Source organism: Molossus molossus, unplaced genomic scaffold, assembly GCF_014108415.1.
Source record: "Molossus molossus isolate mMolMol1 unplaced genomic scaffold, mMolMol1.p scaffold_m16_p_4, whole genome shotgun sequence".
NCBI classification, from domain to species: domain Eukaryota; kingdom Metazoa; phylum Chordata; class Mammalia; order Chiroptera; family Molossidae; genus Molossus; species Molossus molossus.
Window position 1 is genome coordinate 56,615,352 of NW_023425377.1, and position 16,082 is coordinate 56,631,433.

General features: G+C 48.6%; 1 protein-coding gene across 1 annotated transcript; it reads left to right on the plus strand.

Annotated features, from left to right (window-relative positions):
• Positions 1–2,489: 2,489 nt before the first annotated feature.
• Positions 2,490–9,850, plus strand: ANGPTL4 (angiopoietin like 4). The gene is made up of 7 exons (XM_036240784.1): positions 2,490–2,979; positions 3,171–3,281; positions 3,384–3,501; positions 5,997–6,110; positions 6,414–6,509; positions 6,596–6,877; positions 9,210–9,850. The coding sequence occupies exons 1-7, from the start codon at positions 2,644–2,646 to the stop codon at positions 9,389–9,391; spliced, it is 1,239 nt and encodes a 412-aa protein (XP_036096677.1). The 5' UTR covers positions 2,490–2,643; the 3' UTR covers positions 9,392–9,850.
• The last annotated feature ends 6,232 nt before the right edge of the window (positions 9,851–16,082 follow it).

A 16,082-nucleotide genomic window follows, 5' to 3' on the forward strand; every position in this document is an offset into this window, starting at 1 on the left:
TGGTACACAGTAGGCGTTTGCCACTATCTTTATTATAAGCAGCCCCTCCACTGACAGATCAGCTCTTCCTGTCCCTCCCACCAGAAGCCCCAAGGGTTGGAGATTAGTAAAGAGGGACTGAGGGGCCCCTCGTAGCCTAAGTCTTAGAGATATAGATTGAAAGACCCTGCTCATGAGACCATGTCCTGCCTCAGATTGAAAACTCCCAAAGGCTAGGACTTCATTCAACTGCCCACAGACAAGGAAATAAAGTCTAATTTCACTGCTTCTTTTCTTGATGAGAGATTCTAGCCCACATGTCATCTTTCTATTCCACTTACCTTGACCAGAGTAGCCTATGTGGGACCTGGGGTGTCTCGCCCACCATTATGGCCCCAGCACAATAACTGGTGCATTCAAGAAACAATTGGTTGGGGTGACTATGTCATTGCTGGGGCATAGGGCACATTCCACAGAGCACTTTTTAGGATGCAATCAAGAGTCAGGCCCCTGGAGAAATTATTTTGTAGCTTGTTCACAGCATGTGCCTCTAAGAGAGAGCCTTTGGTGATTTGTACCCCCTGAAACATGGCACCAAGGAAGAAGCCCCTGAGAAATGGATCATGAAATGGATCATTCAGGTTGGGAAAGTAACTGATCATCTCAGCGCAGGAAGCCAGCGAGAAAAGAATACACTCTGGGCCTTGGCTGGGTTTGCTCAGTGGTTAGAGAGTCATCCCACGGACCAAAGAGTCATGGGTTCAATTTCAGTCAAGGGCACATACCTTGGTTGCAATTTGATCTCGGCCTTGGTTGGAGTCATGTGGAAGGCAGCCAATCGATGTGTCTTTCTCACATCGATGTTTTTCTCCGTCTCTTCCTCTCTCCCTCCCACTCTTATCTGAAAATCAAGGGGAAAATATCCTATGGTGAGGATTGAAAAAAAAATAATAATAACACACTCTGGAATAGCAATGTCCCCCACTTAGACAGAAGTGATGGGCTTCTGGGTAGATAGGCTGGCTGCCAGGGCAGATGCTGACTGTCCAGGTCTACTCCTTGTGGAGGTATTCCTCCCTGCCCTTCCCATCTACCTTTCACTGCTGCTGGGATCTGCAATCCTGCCAAATGTATGAGTGGTGACCTGTATATCAGGCCTGGGGCATGCAGTTTCAGATTCCAGAGGCTGAGCTGGCTCTGAGCCCTGCTGAGTCAAATTTGTTCTTGCCAGAGCTTGGAACCAACCTGCCCTGGATTCTTCCTGACAGACGGATTTTTTTGTGCCAGCCTCTCTTTCCTGACAGGATATAGGGGAGTTGGTGAGGATGAAGGCGGAAGACTTTAGTGAAAGTTTGTTGAATAAATACCTTTGTGGAATGGACATGGTCCAGCCTTATAGCTGCACTCAGTTGTTTCTTTGTCCCAATCTCGCTCATACCCCAGTCTCAAAGGGTTGAGGTCTCTCCACCACTAACTTGGGTACTCCATATAGCAGAGCAGACAACTGCCCAATGAATGAATGAATGAATGAATGGATCTTCTTTCCATGTATTCCCTCTTTCTGTTCAGAGCTTCCTGTTTTGATGCTGGCAAGGCTCAGATACTGCAGACCCTGTGGGTAGAGCGTGTCAGTAGAAAGTGAGGTGTGGGCCCTGACAACAGGACACTAGGTTGCCGGGAAGGGGGAGGAGGTACACTGAAGAATCCACAGACAGCCCGGCTGGTGTGACGCAGGGGTTGAACTTCACTCTATGCACCAGCAGGTCGCTGGTTGGATTCCTGGTCAGGGCACATGCTTGGGTTGTGGGCCTGATCCCCAGTGTGGGGATGGGTGAGAGGCGGCCCACGGATATTCTCTCTCATTGATGTTGCTCTCTCTCTCCCTCTCCCTTCTTCTCTCTCTAAAATCAATAAAGAATAATTATTTTTTAAATATCCACAGACACATGTGCCACGATGAATCCTTGAGCTGCAAGGATCATGGGAGCCCAGAGACATCTCCCCGGGGGCCAGCCTGGTCTTGGAAGGCTCTCCCGGAAACATCCTGGGCTCCTCGCAGGTCCTGCGGGACTCAGCGCCCCAGGGCCCTTTCTCGTACGTCTCCCGCCCTCTCCCTAGCTTTTCACTTGAGGAGGGCAAAAGGAATGTCGCCCCCACTCTCAGCCTTGGCGTTCCGTTGCCAGCGCCCTTTCCCTAGTTGAGTGCAGTGGAGCGGGGTGGGAGGCTCGGAAATCCTACGCTGGAAAGAGGACTGCGGTGAGAGGGGCAGTCACGTCTCCCTTGGTCGGCAGAGAAGCCACCTCAGCACCAGGTAGGGAGGAGTTTTGCACCCCTGGGGCGCCCCGCACCCCGCATTCTAACTACACTGCCCAGAACACAGAGAACCCCACCGGGAACTGCAAGGCCCACCCCCGGCACGCCCCGAGTTCCGCCTTCAAAGTTGCCCCGCCCCTTTCGCACCCGCCTTATAAAAAGGGCGTCGGCGGAACACGCCAAACGAGGGCTGGAGTTTGAAACTGACCTTTGTTCTCCGGCTCTTCTGCATCCGCGAGAGACTCTGCCACGGTTCCTGCGTATTTAGAACCTGCGTTCGCCTTACGCCCGCGCAACCCTGTGTCTGAGTCCCTGCGTTACCGCGTACCCACACACAGGCCACTCGGAAGGATGCATTGTGTGCCGACGGCCGGAGCAGCCCTGGTGCTGTGTGCTGCCACCGCCGGACTGCTTAGCGCTCAGGGTCGCCCCGTTCCGGTGGAGCCGCCGCAGCGCTTCGCGTCCTGGGACGAGGTGAATGTACTAGCTCACGGGCTCCTGCAGCTCGGCCACGGGCTGCGCGAACACGTGGAGCGCACCCAGGGACACCTAGGCGCACTGGAGCGGCGTCTGGGCGTGTGCGGAGCCGCCTGCAAGGAGCCGGGGGCATCCGCCGCACCCCCGCACGTCCGGGAGAGTCTGGTCTCCCCCGGCAAGGCCGCCTCTGAGACCCTCCGCAGCCTGCAGGTACGTGTGACCTGGGGTGGCTGTCCGCACTCCTACTACTCTCTAGAGACTCTGGAAGGGTGTAGACGTAATTGAGGTGCTTCCTGCCCAGGTGTTAAAGGATGGAGAGTTGGAAGGATAGAGGAGTGGATGAATAGAGAGATTTGCAGCAGAAGGCCTGGTCTTCACGAGGGTTTTCACACTCTCTCCAGACTCAGCTCAAGGCTCAGAACAGCAGGATCGAGCAACTCTTCCAGAAGGTGGCCCAGCAGCAGCGGCACCTGGAGAAGCAGCATCTGAGAATCCAGAATCTGCAGAGACAGGTACGAGTGCTTGCACCAGGAGGGGAGGGAGGTTGAAGCTTGGACCTGTGGGTCTGGATGTGAGCCAGTTATACCTGACACTCTCCTCCCATACTTTCCCAGGTGGGCCTCCTGGCCCCCATGTACTTGGCCCATGAGGTGGCCAAGCCTGGCAGGAGGAAGAGGCTACCCAAGATGTCCCAGTTTGTTGGCCCCACTCACAATATAAGCCACCTGCACAGTGAGTGTTCAGCCCTTTGCTGTCCTCGGGCAGCTCCCTCCTCCACACACAGACACATACACTTGTCATTCCTGTACCCCTCCTTGTCATGTCCACCTTACTTGAGAAGGAGAGAGGTCCTAGTTCTGGGTCCCTCTGGGCTCTGGTGAAGGGCTTATGGGGGCACGTCCCTCAGCTCTGTTCCTGACCACCGCACCCTTCTTTCTGGGGGGTACTGTGGGTTTCCCCCAAAACCTTGCTGGCCACTAATAAAGCAGGGGTTGGGAAAGAGGGTTCAAGAGGGACTTGAGTTGCAGGAGTGTGGGGAATGGGGTGGTGCCGCTCAGGGACACCTCCACATAGGTTGGAACTTTCTAGGAGGGCATGATGATGGACAAGAGGGTGCCAGCTAGGGAGTCTGGAGTCACTGGGTGAACAGCAAATGCCTATCTGGGAGAGGGATTCTAAAGCTTGGAGTGTGGATCTAGGAGGTGGAGCAAGGGCAGGGGATCCCTATCTCCCTGGCCAGACATATTAACTCTTACATCCCTGATAAATCCAGGGCTGCTGACCCAAAACCTGGTCCCTCACCCCTCTCTTGTCCCCAGAGTGCCTAATCACCCCCCTTTCCCATCTCTCCCACTTCCACAGAGAGTTAGCCATTGCCACCATCTGGGTTCTATTTGGGTGTATGGCTGAAATTGCCCCAAATTTCCAACATGTCTGTGTATGTCAACACAGGCTCCCAGCTTCCCATATCTTTGTACCACTTTAAGTTCATGGTCTCAGAGCCAGCTGACTTCCCCTCTGGTCCTGCTACCCTGTCACCCGTCACGGCATCTGTGGCTGTCTGCAGCCAACTGGGTAAAAGTTCAGTCCCCCCCCTTTCACACCCTCAGGCTGGTTACTGGCTTCCAGCCCTCTAGTTTTGAGGGCTTCCTCCACCCCACCACTCCCCATGACTCCCTTTGGGAAGGGTCCAGTACACCCTCCCAAACTGCTGTCCTGGGATGAGGGGCTTCTGGGATGGGTCAGTAGGTATAGGTCCAGGCTGAGAGATGTGGAGGAGATTGGAGGGGGAAACTTGTGGATTTGGGGACTCCCAGACTCCAGCTTAGTTCTGCCAAGTAGGGGAAAGTTCATAGCTGGAGAGAGAAACAGCTGGTGCTAATGGAAGCCACATTGGTGGTTTGGCCAGGTGCCTGTCCTGATTGGAAGAGAGGAAAGTAGGCAAAAGGGTAGCTGCCCTAGGGGCTAGAAAGTGTCTTCAGTCACTCTGGGCTGGCCCCCACCCCTGCAACGGTTAGGACACACTCACCCCTTGTCCTGGGCCTTCCCACCCCAGTTCCCACAGGCGACCTTTCCCCTACTTTCTTTGCTGGGCTGGGGGTGGGACTTCGCATTAGCAGTAGCCATTCCTGCTTCCTCACCTCCTCCCTTCCTGTCACCCTCCCTGTCTTCCACCTGTCCTCCTTTACTACTTAATCATTCAACTCCCCTCTGATACCTGGGACCCCAGGCAGGGCCTCTGTCCCCCCTAGTCCCATCCAGACCTGATCTTAAACCTCCACTAGACAAAGCAGAGCTTGTCCATTTCAGCTCAGCTCTTACCTCCCCACTCTGCACCCCCATCCAGCTCCTGAAATCATTTATTTATTAATCATTCATTCATTGTGTCTTTATTAAAGACCTGCTGTGGACTAGGATCAGCCTGGGCACTGGTGCCAGAGTGGACCAAGAACATTTCCTGTCCCTGGCCTCATAGAAGCCTCATTCAGTAAAGGGAGTTGGGGAGAGACCACTGATGACCCTAGTGTTGGGAGTGGGAAGACCTTGATGCCCCTTTCTGGGGGTCTGGCCTGGTCTAGGAATCAGGGATTTCTTGCAGAACCTGGGATCTTTAGAATAAAGCAGAAAAAGGCATGAAGGAAGAGTGTCCTAGGCAGAGGGACCAGCATGTACAAAGACTCTGTGGCAGGAGGATGCATGGGACAAGGAAGGCTGTGTGGCCTGAGTGTGGACATGCTGTGTGGGAAGAGGGAGATGGGTGAAGGGCCAGTCCTGGAACTTTTTTTTTTTTATCCTCACTCGAGGACATTTTTCGATACTTTGTTCAGATAGAGTGAGAGGGAGAGAGAGAGAGAAACATCGACGTGAAAGCGACACATCGAGTGGGCTCCCACCCACACGACCCAACCAGGGCTGGGGACAAACTGCAACCAAGGTACGTGCCCTTAGCGGGAACCGAACCCGGGTCTCTCCGGACCGCAGGCTGACGCTCTAACCGCTGAGCCAAACCGGCCAGGGCAGTCCTGGAACATCTTGTAGTCAGTGTTAAGGAAGGTCAGAGAGAGCCATGGAAGACTTTAAGCAAGTGTAAAGAAAGGGTGTCATGAACTCAGGATTGCCCCCTAATATCCCTGTTGCCCACTACCCAAATTTTAGATATACCTGTTTCCTGAGAACTGCAGGACTGCTCTCTGCTTCAGTGTCCCACCCCTCTCTTTGCCCTACAGGGCTGCCCCAGGACTGCCAAGAGCTGTTTGAAGAGGGAGAACGGCAAAGTGGACTGTTTCAGATCCAGCCTCAGGGTTCTCTGCCTTTCCTGGTTAACTGTAAGATGACCTCAGGTAGGATGTTAACCCGCCAGGGAACTGTTGTCTTTTTGTCAAATGCAGCCCACCTCCCTCACTCCCACTCCCTCCTTCCATGCTGGGTCCTAGGGACAAAGATCTAGGCTGAGCCTCTGGCCCTCTGGCCAGCCCACACAATATTTCTTCCTTTGACCACCTTCCTCCAGTCTTGCTGGGATGAATGAGGGGAGTATTGCTCTTCCTGGGTTTGGAGGTGTCTTGGGGTTTTGGAGCCAGATGGAGGAGTATGAGTCCCTTGTGAGAAGGGTCCTCCTGGTGACCTTGTACCTGTCTGGGCAGATGGAGGCTGGACCATAATTCAGAGGCGCCAGGATGGCTCTGTGGACTTCAATCGGCCCTGGGAAGCCTACAAGACTGGCTTTGGAGATCCCCAAGGTGGGTTTCCAGAAGCCAGAAGCACAGGGGGAGTAAGGGGCTACAGATGTGGGTTCCACTGTCACTGATGACCTTTCCTATTGTAGGGGAGTTCTGGCTGGGCCTAGAGAAGGTGCACCTGATCTTGGGGGACCGCAGCAGCCACCTGGCTGTGCAGCTACAGGACTGGGAGGGCAATGCCGAGTCATTGCAGTTCCCTGTCCGCCTGGGTGGAGAGGACACAGCCTACAGCCTGCAGCTAACGGCACCTGTGGCCAGCGAGCTGGGTGTCACCACTGTGACACCCAGTGGCCTCTCCCTGCCCTTCTCCACTTGGGACCGGGACCACGACCTCCGCAGGGACAAGAACTGTGCCAAGAGCCTCTCTGGTGAGTAAGTTCTGTCCTTCCTCATCTTCCCTGCGAGGCCTCCCCTCCCTGCCATTCTACTTCCCTGCCCTGCTTTCAACTCTAGTTCCACCCATTACCCTCTTTTCCTTACTTACTTAACCTCTCCCACCTTCAGTTTCCCCATCTTTAAAATGGGTATAGCCTGGTTGGTGTGGTTGAGCATCGACCCATGCACCAAGAGGTCACCAGTTTGATTCCCAGTCCCAGTTGCAGCCCAGTCCCCAGTGGGGGGCATGCCAGAGGCAGCTGATTGATATTTCTCTCTCATCAATGTTTCTGTCTCTCTCTCTCTCCCTCTCTCTCAAATCAATAAAGAAAAATATTTTTTAAAATAAAATAAAATGGGTATAATAACAGTACCAACACCATAGGATTATTATGAAAATTCAATAAAATGATATTTATTGGATGGTGGCTGGCATGTGGCAAAGCCTCCAAGACAAACTCCATCTTGTTCTAGTAAAATCGAAGGCAGAGCCCAGGACTTGTGAAGTGAAACATATCAAAATGCCTTCTGGTGGGTCAAAAAATGATGGCTCTCTGGCCGTGTGGCTCAGTTAGTTGGGCGTCATCCCCTGTACCTTAAGGTCGCTGGTTCAATTCCCTGGTCAGGGCACATGCCTGGGTTTCGGGCTCTATCCCTGATCCCTGGTGTGGGATATGCAGAAGGCAACTGATTGATACACTTTCACATCAGTGTTTCTCTCTCTTCTCTCTTCCTTTTTCTTCCTCTCTCTCGAAAAATTCACTTTAAAATCTTAAAAAAAAAGTCAACATTTTATTGCAAATTTTATATGCTTGATCAAGGGAAGACAGATACAATGCTAGCCTTTGGCCCAGAAGAATTTCCTGCTCTCACTCCTACAAATGATCACATAGTGTCAGAAAGAAGGTTTCTTAGAGATCATTATGTATTATAACAATATGCATTCAGCAGAAAACACTTATAGAAAGAACCAAAGTAAGAGCTGGCACTACCCTGGCCAGTGTGGTTCAGTGGTTAGAGTGTGTCAGTCCCTAGACTAAAGGATTGTGGGTTCAATTCCTGGTCAAGGGCACATATGAGGGTTTCCTGTTCGATTCCTAGCCCTGGTTGGGGCATGTGTGGGAGGCAACCAATCAATGTGTCTCTCAAACATCATTGTTTCTCTCTATCTAAAAATCAATAAACTATTCTTTAAAAAAAAAAAAAGACAGAGCCCTGGCCGGTGTGGCTCAGTTGGTTGGTGTGTCATCCCATGCACCAAAGGACTGTGGGTTTGATTCCTGTTCAGGGTGCATACACAGGTTGCGGGTTCCATCCCCCACTTGGGGCATGTACGGGAGGTAACCAATCAATGTTTCTCTCTCTCTCTCTCTCTCTCTCTCTCTCTCTCTCTCTCTCTCTCTCTCTCCCCCCCTCTCTCTCACATCAATAAAACTATATCCTTGGGTGAGGATTAAAAAATAATAAAAAGTTCCCTGGCTGGTTTCGCTCGGTGGTTAGAGCATCGGCCTGCGGTCCAGGGATACCTGGGTTTGGCTCCCGCTAAGGGCACGTACGTTGTTTGGGTTGCAGTTTGTCCCCGGCCCTGGTTGGGTCGTGCGTGAGGCAGCCACTCAATATGTCCCTTTCATGTCGATGTTTCTCTCTCTCTCTCTCCCTCTCTTTCCCTCTCACTCTATCTGAACAAAAAAATGGAAAATGTCCTCGGGTAAGGATAAAAAAAAATAATCATAATAATAAAAAGTAAATAAAAATGATGGAATACTGTTAATTTCATGTGGTTCAATCTAATATAAATTGATGAAACAGATGACAATCATAGAAAGACAATGAGCCCTTGCCAGTTTAGCTCAGTGTCAGCCCAGAGAGTCCCGGGTTCTGTTCCCGATAAGGGCATGTACCTCTGTTGCAGTTTGTCCCCGGCCCCAGTTGGGGTCCTGTGGGTGGCAGCCACTCGAAGTGTCTCTCTTGCATCGATGTTTCTCTTCTCCCCTCTTTCCCTCTCACTCCATCTGAAGATAAATGCAAAAAAATAAAAGCTTTTGGTGGGGGAGAAAGTCTTTAATGAATGTTTGTCATGTGTCAGGCACAGAGAAGTGACTTGCCATGGTCACAGATGTGAAAGCTATGGTTATTGGATCGGGGGGCCCAGTATCCTTGAGGCTCCTTTGTCACAACCCGGAGTTCCTCAGAACACAATTTGATGACCACTGCCAAAGTCCTCCCATCTAAAGTGTATAAAGTCCAATGGCTACCCTCATCTCCATCCCAGCCCCAGTGGTTAGGCCATGCCTAACTCTGTTCCCTTTGTTCTAACCCCTACAGGTGGCTGGTGGTTTGGTACCTGCAGCCATTCAAACCTTAATGGCCAGTACTTCCACTCTGTTCCTCAGCAGCGGCAGCAGCGTAAGAAGGGCATCTTCTGGAAGACCTGGCGAGGCCGCTACTACCCACTGCAGGCCACCACCATGCTGATCCAACCCACAGAGGCTAAAGCAGCTTCCTAGCCTCCTTGCTGGGGCCTGGTCCCAGGTTCCTAGAGGACAGTGACTGTGACTTTGGCCCAGCATGTGGCCACTCCCCGCCTGTGCAGGAGCTCCAGGCAGGGACCATCTGGAGCCTTTTGGGCAGAGAAGAAGCCTTTGACTGGAGAGGCCTCCTTCCTTATTGGGGGCTGCAAGCAAAACCCTCTGAGAAGGACAGGACTGTAAGGCACAGACCACAGAAGTGTGGGACCAATGGGCATTGAGGTCTGCTCCTTGCTTACCCAAGGAGTAGGGGATGCAGAGGGACCACTCAGGGGCAACCAGGCCAGCCCTCAGGTAGATTCAGTCATGTTGACTGTCCAGAGGACCAGGGTGCCCTCACGGTGCTGTTGTATGTGGGTGCTGTGGGACCAGCCCATGCCAATGGTGTCTGGGCAGAGCACATAGAATTATTGGAATAAAAGTAACCTTAGAACATTTCATTCTTTGTCAGGTTTGTTTTAAAAAATGAACAGTTTCAAAAATCCATGTAAACATGTTGTCAGGGTGGAGGTGAACACACTTCCCTGGTCTATTAAGGACAACACTGGTTATTCCTACCACCTCTGACAACTGATTTTAATTTCTTTCATTTATTATTTCATGTCATTTTTATTTTCAAAATTAGAAAACAAAGCCTTGGCCTGGCTGGTTTGGCTCAGCAGTTAGAACATCGGCCCGTGGACCAGAGAGTCCCGAGTTCGGTTCCCGCTAAGGGCACGTACCTTGGTTGTGATTTGTCCCCAGCCTCAGTTGGGGTCGTGTGGGTGGCAGCCACTCGATGTGTCTCTCTCGCATCAGTGGTTCTCTCTCTCTCTTCCTCCCTCTCTCCCTCCTGCTCTATCTGAAGATAAATGAAAAAAAATGTCCTCGGGTGAGGATAGAAAACAAAGCCTCATTTATTCCCTCTGGAAGCAGATAACAGAGAAAATTAGAACATCTTCTTGATCATACTTATGCAGGTGAATTACCATTAACCTCTGTATCCCACCAACTGATAAAAATATGTGAGTCACATGTTTAATTTTATTTTTTACAGCAGTCACATTTTTTAAAAAGTAAAAATAAATTAAAAAGAAATATGTGAAATGAATTTTTAAAATATATTTTATTGAATCCAGTATATCAAACGTATCACTATTTCAACATGTGAGCAACATGAAAGCTTTTTAATGAGATATTTGACATTGCTTTTTTTTAACTAAATCTTTGGAATTTGGTATGTATTTTATATTTATGGTACATCTGAATTTGGACAAACCATATTTTCAGAGGCAGTGGCCACCATATTTGGACAGCACAGCTCTCTCTCATGTGTGCATTAATGTAGTGTTTGAGGTAAATTAACTTTTTGGTGGGGGTACCTATCTCGATGTTCTCCTTTAAATTGGCTTTATTTTGTTTTAGTAAATATTTTTTCTTTCTTTCTTTATTTTTCTAATCCTCACCCGAGGACATTTTTCCATTTTTTGTTCAGATAGAGTGGAAGGAAGAGAGAGAAAGAGAGAAACATCGACGTGAAAGGGACACATCGAGTGGTTGCCACCCACACGACCCAACCAGGGCCAGGGACAAACTGCAACTGAGGTACGTGCCCTTAGTGGGAACTGAACCCGGGTCTTTCTGGACCACAGGCCAACGCTCTAACCGCTGAGCAAAACTGGCCAGGGCTTCTTTATTGATTTTAGAGAGAGGAAGGGAGAGAAAGAGATAGAAACATTGGCGAGAGAGAACATCAATTGGCCACCTCCTGCATGTTCCCCACAGGGGACCAGACCCACAACCTGTTCATATGCCCTGACCGGGAATCAAACTAGCAGCCTCTTGGTGCATGGGTTGACGCTCAACCACTGAGTCACACCAGCTGAGCCTTTTAAATTAGCTTTAAAAAATACATATATAAATTAAAATATTTACCAAACAGCCACTACATACTAAAGCCCTGTACTAAGTGCTTGGGGTACTGGAGGGAAAGAAGAGTCCTCGCTGGCACCAAGTCCCTCCCATTACCGATAGGGGGACCTATAATTGATAGTCCAAACTGAGACACTTTTTGAGAGTGAAAGGGGGCATGCTGTTAATAATTAAGCCAGATGACAAATGTAACGCAGCTCACTCCCATGCATATCAGGACTTATTGACTCAGTTTTTTATTTATTTATTTAATTATATTTAAATAATATTGTTTTTAAAATTATTTATCGGTTGATTGAATTTTATAAAAGAAGGGAGAAAAACGCTTTCTTGTTCCACTTATGCACTTATTGATTGATTTTAAGATTTTTAAAAATATATATTTTATTGATTTTTTAGAGAGAGAGGAAGGGAGAGAGAGATAGAAACATAGATGTAAGAAACATCGATTGGCTGCCTCCTGCATGCCCTCTAATGGGGATCCAGCCTGCAAGCCTGGCATGTACCTTGACCAGGAATAGAACCAGGACCTCTCAGTCCATGGGAGGACTCTCAATCCACTGAACCACTCTGGCCTGGCTAAAATTGATGTTTAAAGAGAGAGAAAGAAACATGATGTGAGAGTGCAACATTGGTCAACATGTTATCTCCTACATGCCCTCTACCAGGGATCGAACACACAACCCAGGCATGTGCCCTGACTACGGATTGAACTGGCCACCTTTCAGTGCATAGGATGTCACCCAACCAACTGAGCTACACTGGCCAGGGCTATTGGTTGATTCTTGTAAGCGCCCTACCAGGGATCAAACCCATAACCTTGGTGTATCGGGATGATGCTGTAACCAACCAAGCTACCCGGCCAGGGCCTTGACTCCATTATTTGTTTTCTCTTACTCTGTTTTTAAAAATGTAAACAGCCCGGCTGGTGTGGCTCACTGGTTGAGCATTGGTTGCACCTATGCACCAAAAGGTTGCCAGTTCAATTCCTGGTCAGGGCACATGCCCAGGTTGTGGGCCTGGATGTTTCTATCTCTCTCTCCCTCTCCCTTCCTCTCTCTCTAAAATCAATAAAGAAAAAATATTTTAAAAACTGTAAACAAAATGAATAACAAAGAAAAAATGTAAACTCATATCTCTACTACATATGGAAAATCAGTATCACCTGCCACAAATAGATTAGTAAAACTAAAGCCAATGAGCCCTGGCCAGTTTGGCTCAGGGGTTAGAGCATCGGCCTACAGACCAATGAGTCGTGGGTTTGATTCCGGTCAAGGGCATGTACCTCGATTGTAATTCATCCCCGGCCCTGGTGGGGGTAGTGTGGGAGGGAGCCCCTCGAAGTGTACCTTTCACATTGATGTTTCTCTCTCTCTCTCTTCCTTTCTCTCCCTCCCACTCTGAACAAAAATGGAAAAATGTCGTCAGGTGAGGATTAAAAAAAACTAAAGCCAATGATAAGACTCTTTTTTAAAAATATGTTTTCATTGATTTTAGAGAGAGATAGAAATATCCATGTGAGACAGATACATTGATCGGCTGCCTCCTGCATGCCCCCTTCTAGGGTTGGAGCCTGAAACCCGGGCATGTGCCCTGAGCAGGGAATTGAACCAGGACAAGGCTCAGTCCACTGAGCAACACCAATGGGGCTAAAGCCAATTTAAATAAAACAATGGCAATGCTTTAAAATTCCAGCTAGCCCTGGTCAGTTTGGTTCAGTGGTTAAAGAGTTGGCTGGTGGACCAAAGAGTGTCAGGTTTAATTCCGGTCAAGGGCACATATCTGTGTTGTGGTTCAATCCTGGCCCTGGTCAGGGTCATGAGGTAGGCAACCAATCGATGTGTCTCTCTCACATCAATGTTTCTCTCCCCGTTCCCACTCCCTCCCTTCTACTGTCTCCAAAAATCAATAAGAAAAATATCCTCAGGTGAGGATTAACAAAAGAATAAAATAAAATTCCAGCTAGAAAATGGATGTATGGTGGAAAACACACACACACACACACACACACACACACACACACACACAGTGGCCGCCTCTGCAAGGGTAGAATGGGGACTGACTGGGTGACTGGGAAGGGGCATGAGACTTTTGTGATGTCTTAAATCTTGATAGAGGGTTGGTTACTCCAGGGTATGTCTTTGTCTCAGCAAAAGCACACTTAAGATTTCAAAACTCTGGCCGGTTTTGCTCAGCGGTAATAGCGTCCACTTGCAGTCCAGAGAGACCTGGGTTCGGTTCCCGCTAAGGGCACGTATCTCAGTTGCAGTTTGCCCCGGCCCTGGTTGGGTCGTGTGGGTGGCAACCACTCGATGTGTCCTTTTCATGTCCATGTTTTTCTCTCTCTCTCTCTCTCTTCCTCTCTTTCCCTCCCACTCTATCTGAACAAAATATCAAAAAATGTCCTTGGGTGAGGATAAAAAAAAAAGATTTGTGCATTTAATTGTATGCAAATTTTACCTAAAACACCAAAATACTAGAGTCATAAATAAATACTGAAGCCCTGGACAGTGTGGCTCTGAAAGGTCACCAGTTTGATTCCCTGCAAGGCATATACCCAGGTTTCGAGTTTAATCTCTGGTCGGGGTATGTACAGGAGGCAACCAATCAATGTTTCTCTCACATCGATGTTTTTTTCTCTCTCCCTTTCCCTTCCTCTCTCTCTAAAAGTCAAATTTTTTTTTTTTTTTTTTTAAATTTTATTTATTCATTTTTTGGTACGTGCCCCTAGCGGGAACTAAACCCGGGACTCTCTGGTCCGCAGGCCAACGCTCCAACCGCTGAGCCAAATCAGCCAGGGCTCTAAAAGTCAATTTTAAAAAACATATTTAAAAACACACACACAGCCCTGGCCTGTTCGGCTCAGCAGTTAGAGTGTCACCTGTGGACCAATGAGTTCCAGGTTTGATTCCAGTCAAGGGCACGTACCTCGGTTGCGGTTTGGTGTCCGGTCCTGGTTGGGGTTGTGCGGGAGGCAACTAGTCGATGTGGCTCTATCACATCGATGTTTCTCTCTGTCTCTCTCTCTTCTCCTCCCTCCCACTCTACCTGAAGATAAAGAAAAATATTCTTGGGTGAGGATTTAAAGAAAAGTAAACACACACACACACTCCCAGCTCGGCACACTCCCAGCTCAGCCAGTGTGGCTCACTGGTTGAGTGTCGACCCATGCACCAACAGATCGCTGATTCCATTCTCAGTCAGGGCACGTACCCAGGTTGTGGGCCCAATCCCCAGTTGGGGTCATGCAGGAGGCGGCCAATCGATGTTCTCTCTCATCGCTGTTTCTTTGTTTTTGTTTTTTTTGTTGTTGTTGATGTTCAGATAGAGTGGGAGGGGAGGAGAGAGAGAGAGAGAGAGAGAGAGAGAAACATCGATGTGACAGGGACACATCGAGTGGTTGCCAACCAGGGCCAGGGACAAACTGCAACTGAGGTACGTGCCCTTAGCGGGAACCGAACCCGGGCCTCTCTGGACCGCAGGCCGACGCTCTAACCGCTGAGCCAAATCGGCCAGGATTCTCATCGCTGTTTCTCTCTCTCTCTCCCTCTCCCTTACTCTCTCTCTAAATTCAATTAAAAATATATATATATAAAAAAAAAAACCGGCCCTGGCCGGTTTGGTTCAGCGGTTAGAGTGTCGGCCTGTGGTCCAGAGAGACCCGGGTTCGGTTCCCCCTAAGGGCACGTACCTTGGTTGCAGCTTGTCCCCATCCTCGGTTGGGGTCGTGTGGGTGGCAGCCAGTTGATGTGTCTCTCTCTCACATCAATGTTTCTCTCTCTCTCTTCCCCCCTCTCCTTCTTGCTCTATCTGAAAAATGAATGAATGTAAAAATGTCCTCGGGTGAGGATTAAAAATATATATATATACTCCCAACAAATATTAAAGTGTAGTTAATGATATGCATGCTGAAGAGTTTAGAGGTGAAGATGCCTTTAATTTTCTATTTTACTTTTAATTTTTCCAGCTGTATTGAGATATAATTGACATATAACATTGTGTAACTTTAAATTGCACAATGTATTGATTTGACGCATTTATATATTTCCAAAATTATGACCACCATAGCATTAGCTAACTCTTCTATCACATCACATCACATCACATAATTGCCATTTCTTTTTTGTGGTGAGAATATTTAACATCTACTTTCTTAGCAGTTTTCAAGTATACAATACAATATTATTAACTATAATCACTGTGCTATACATTAGATTCCCCAAATCTTTAACTCTCTTTGAAATGCACCAAAAAGTACAATGATGGATGGGTGGAGAGAGAGAGACATGTGATAAAGCAAAATGCTGTAGTAATGGTGGAATCCAGGTGGCGGGGATATAAGTACAGAGATATTCTCCGTATAATTCTTCCCATTTTTCTAAATGTTTAAAATTTTCACAATAATATGTGAAGATTTCAGACTTTCATGTAGCATTACATGAAAAGCACGTGGAATAGTGAGTGTCTGGCTCACAGTGAGCACCCAATATAAACATTAGCCATTCTTACTAATACTGTTATTCCTACAAGTCATGCTGGGGGTGGATCACGGAGAGGAGTATGATCAGGACAGGAGAAAATGCTTCATGAAATAAACATGGTTTTTGAGTCAGTTTTCAAATAAGGATAAAAATTCTACAAAAATGGTAGTGGGAGCGGAGGTGGCATTCCAGGAATAGGTCACTTTGAGAGCAAAAGCCTAGTGGCCTGGGTAGGAAGTGCACAGCCCCATCTAGCTGCAGCATAGAGCAGGAAGCTT

Bases quoted from the DNA above. Each gene is read 5' to 3' on its own strand.
- ANGPTL4 (XM_036240784.1), top strand. From the start codon at position 2,644: ATGCATTGTGTGCCGACGGCCGGAGCAGCCCTGGTGCTGTGTGCTGCC. The intron at 2,980-3,170 runs GTACGTGTGACC...CACTCTCTCCAG, and splicing joins AGACCCTCCGCAGCCTGCAG to ACTCAGCTCAAGGCTCAGAA. The intron at 3,502-5,996 runs GTGAGTGTTCAG...TTTGCCCTACAG, and splicing joins CAATATAAGCCACCTGCACA to GGCTGCCCCAGGACTGCCAA.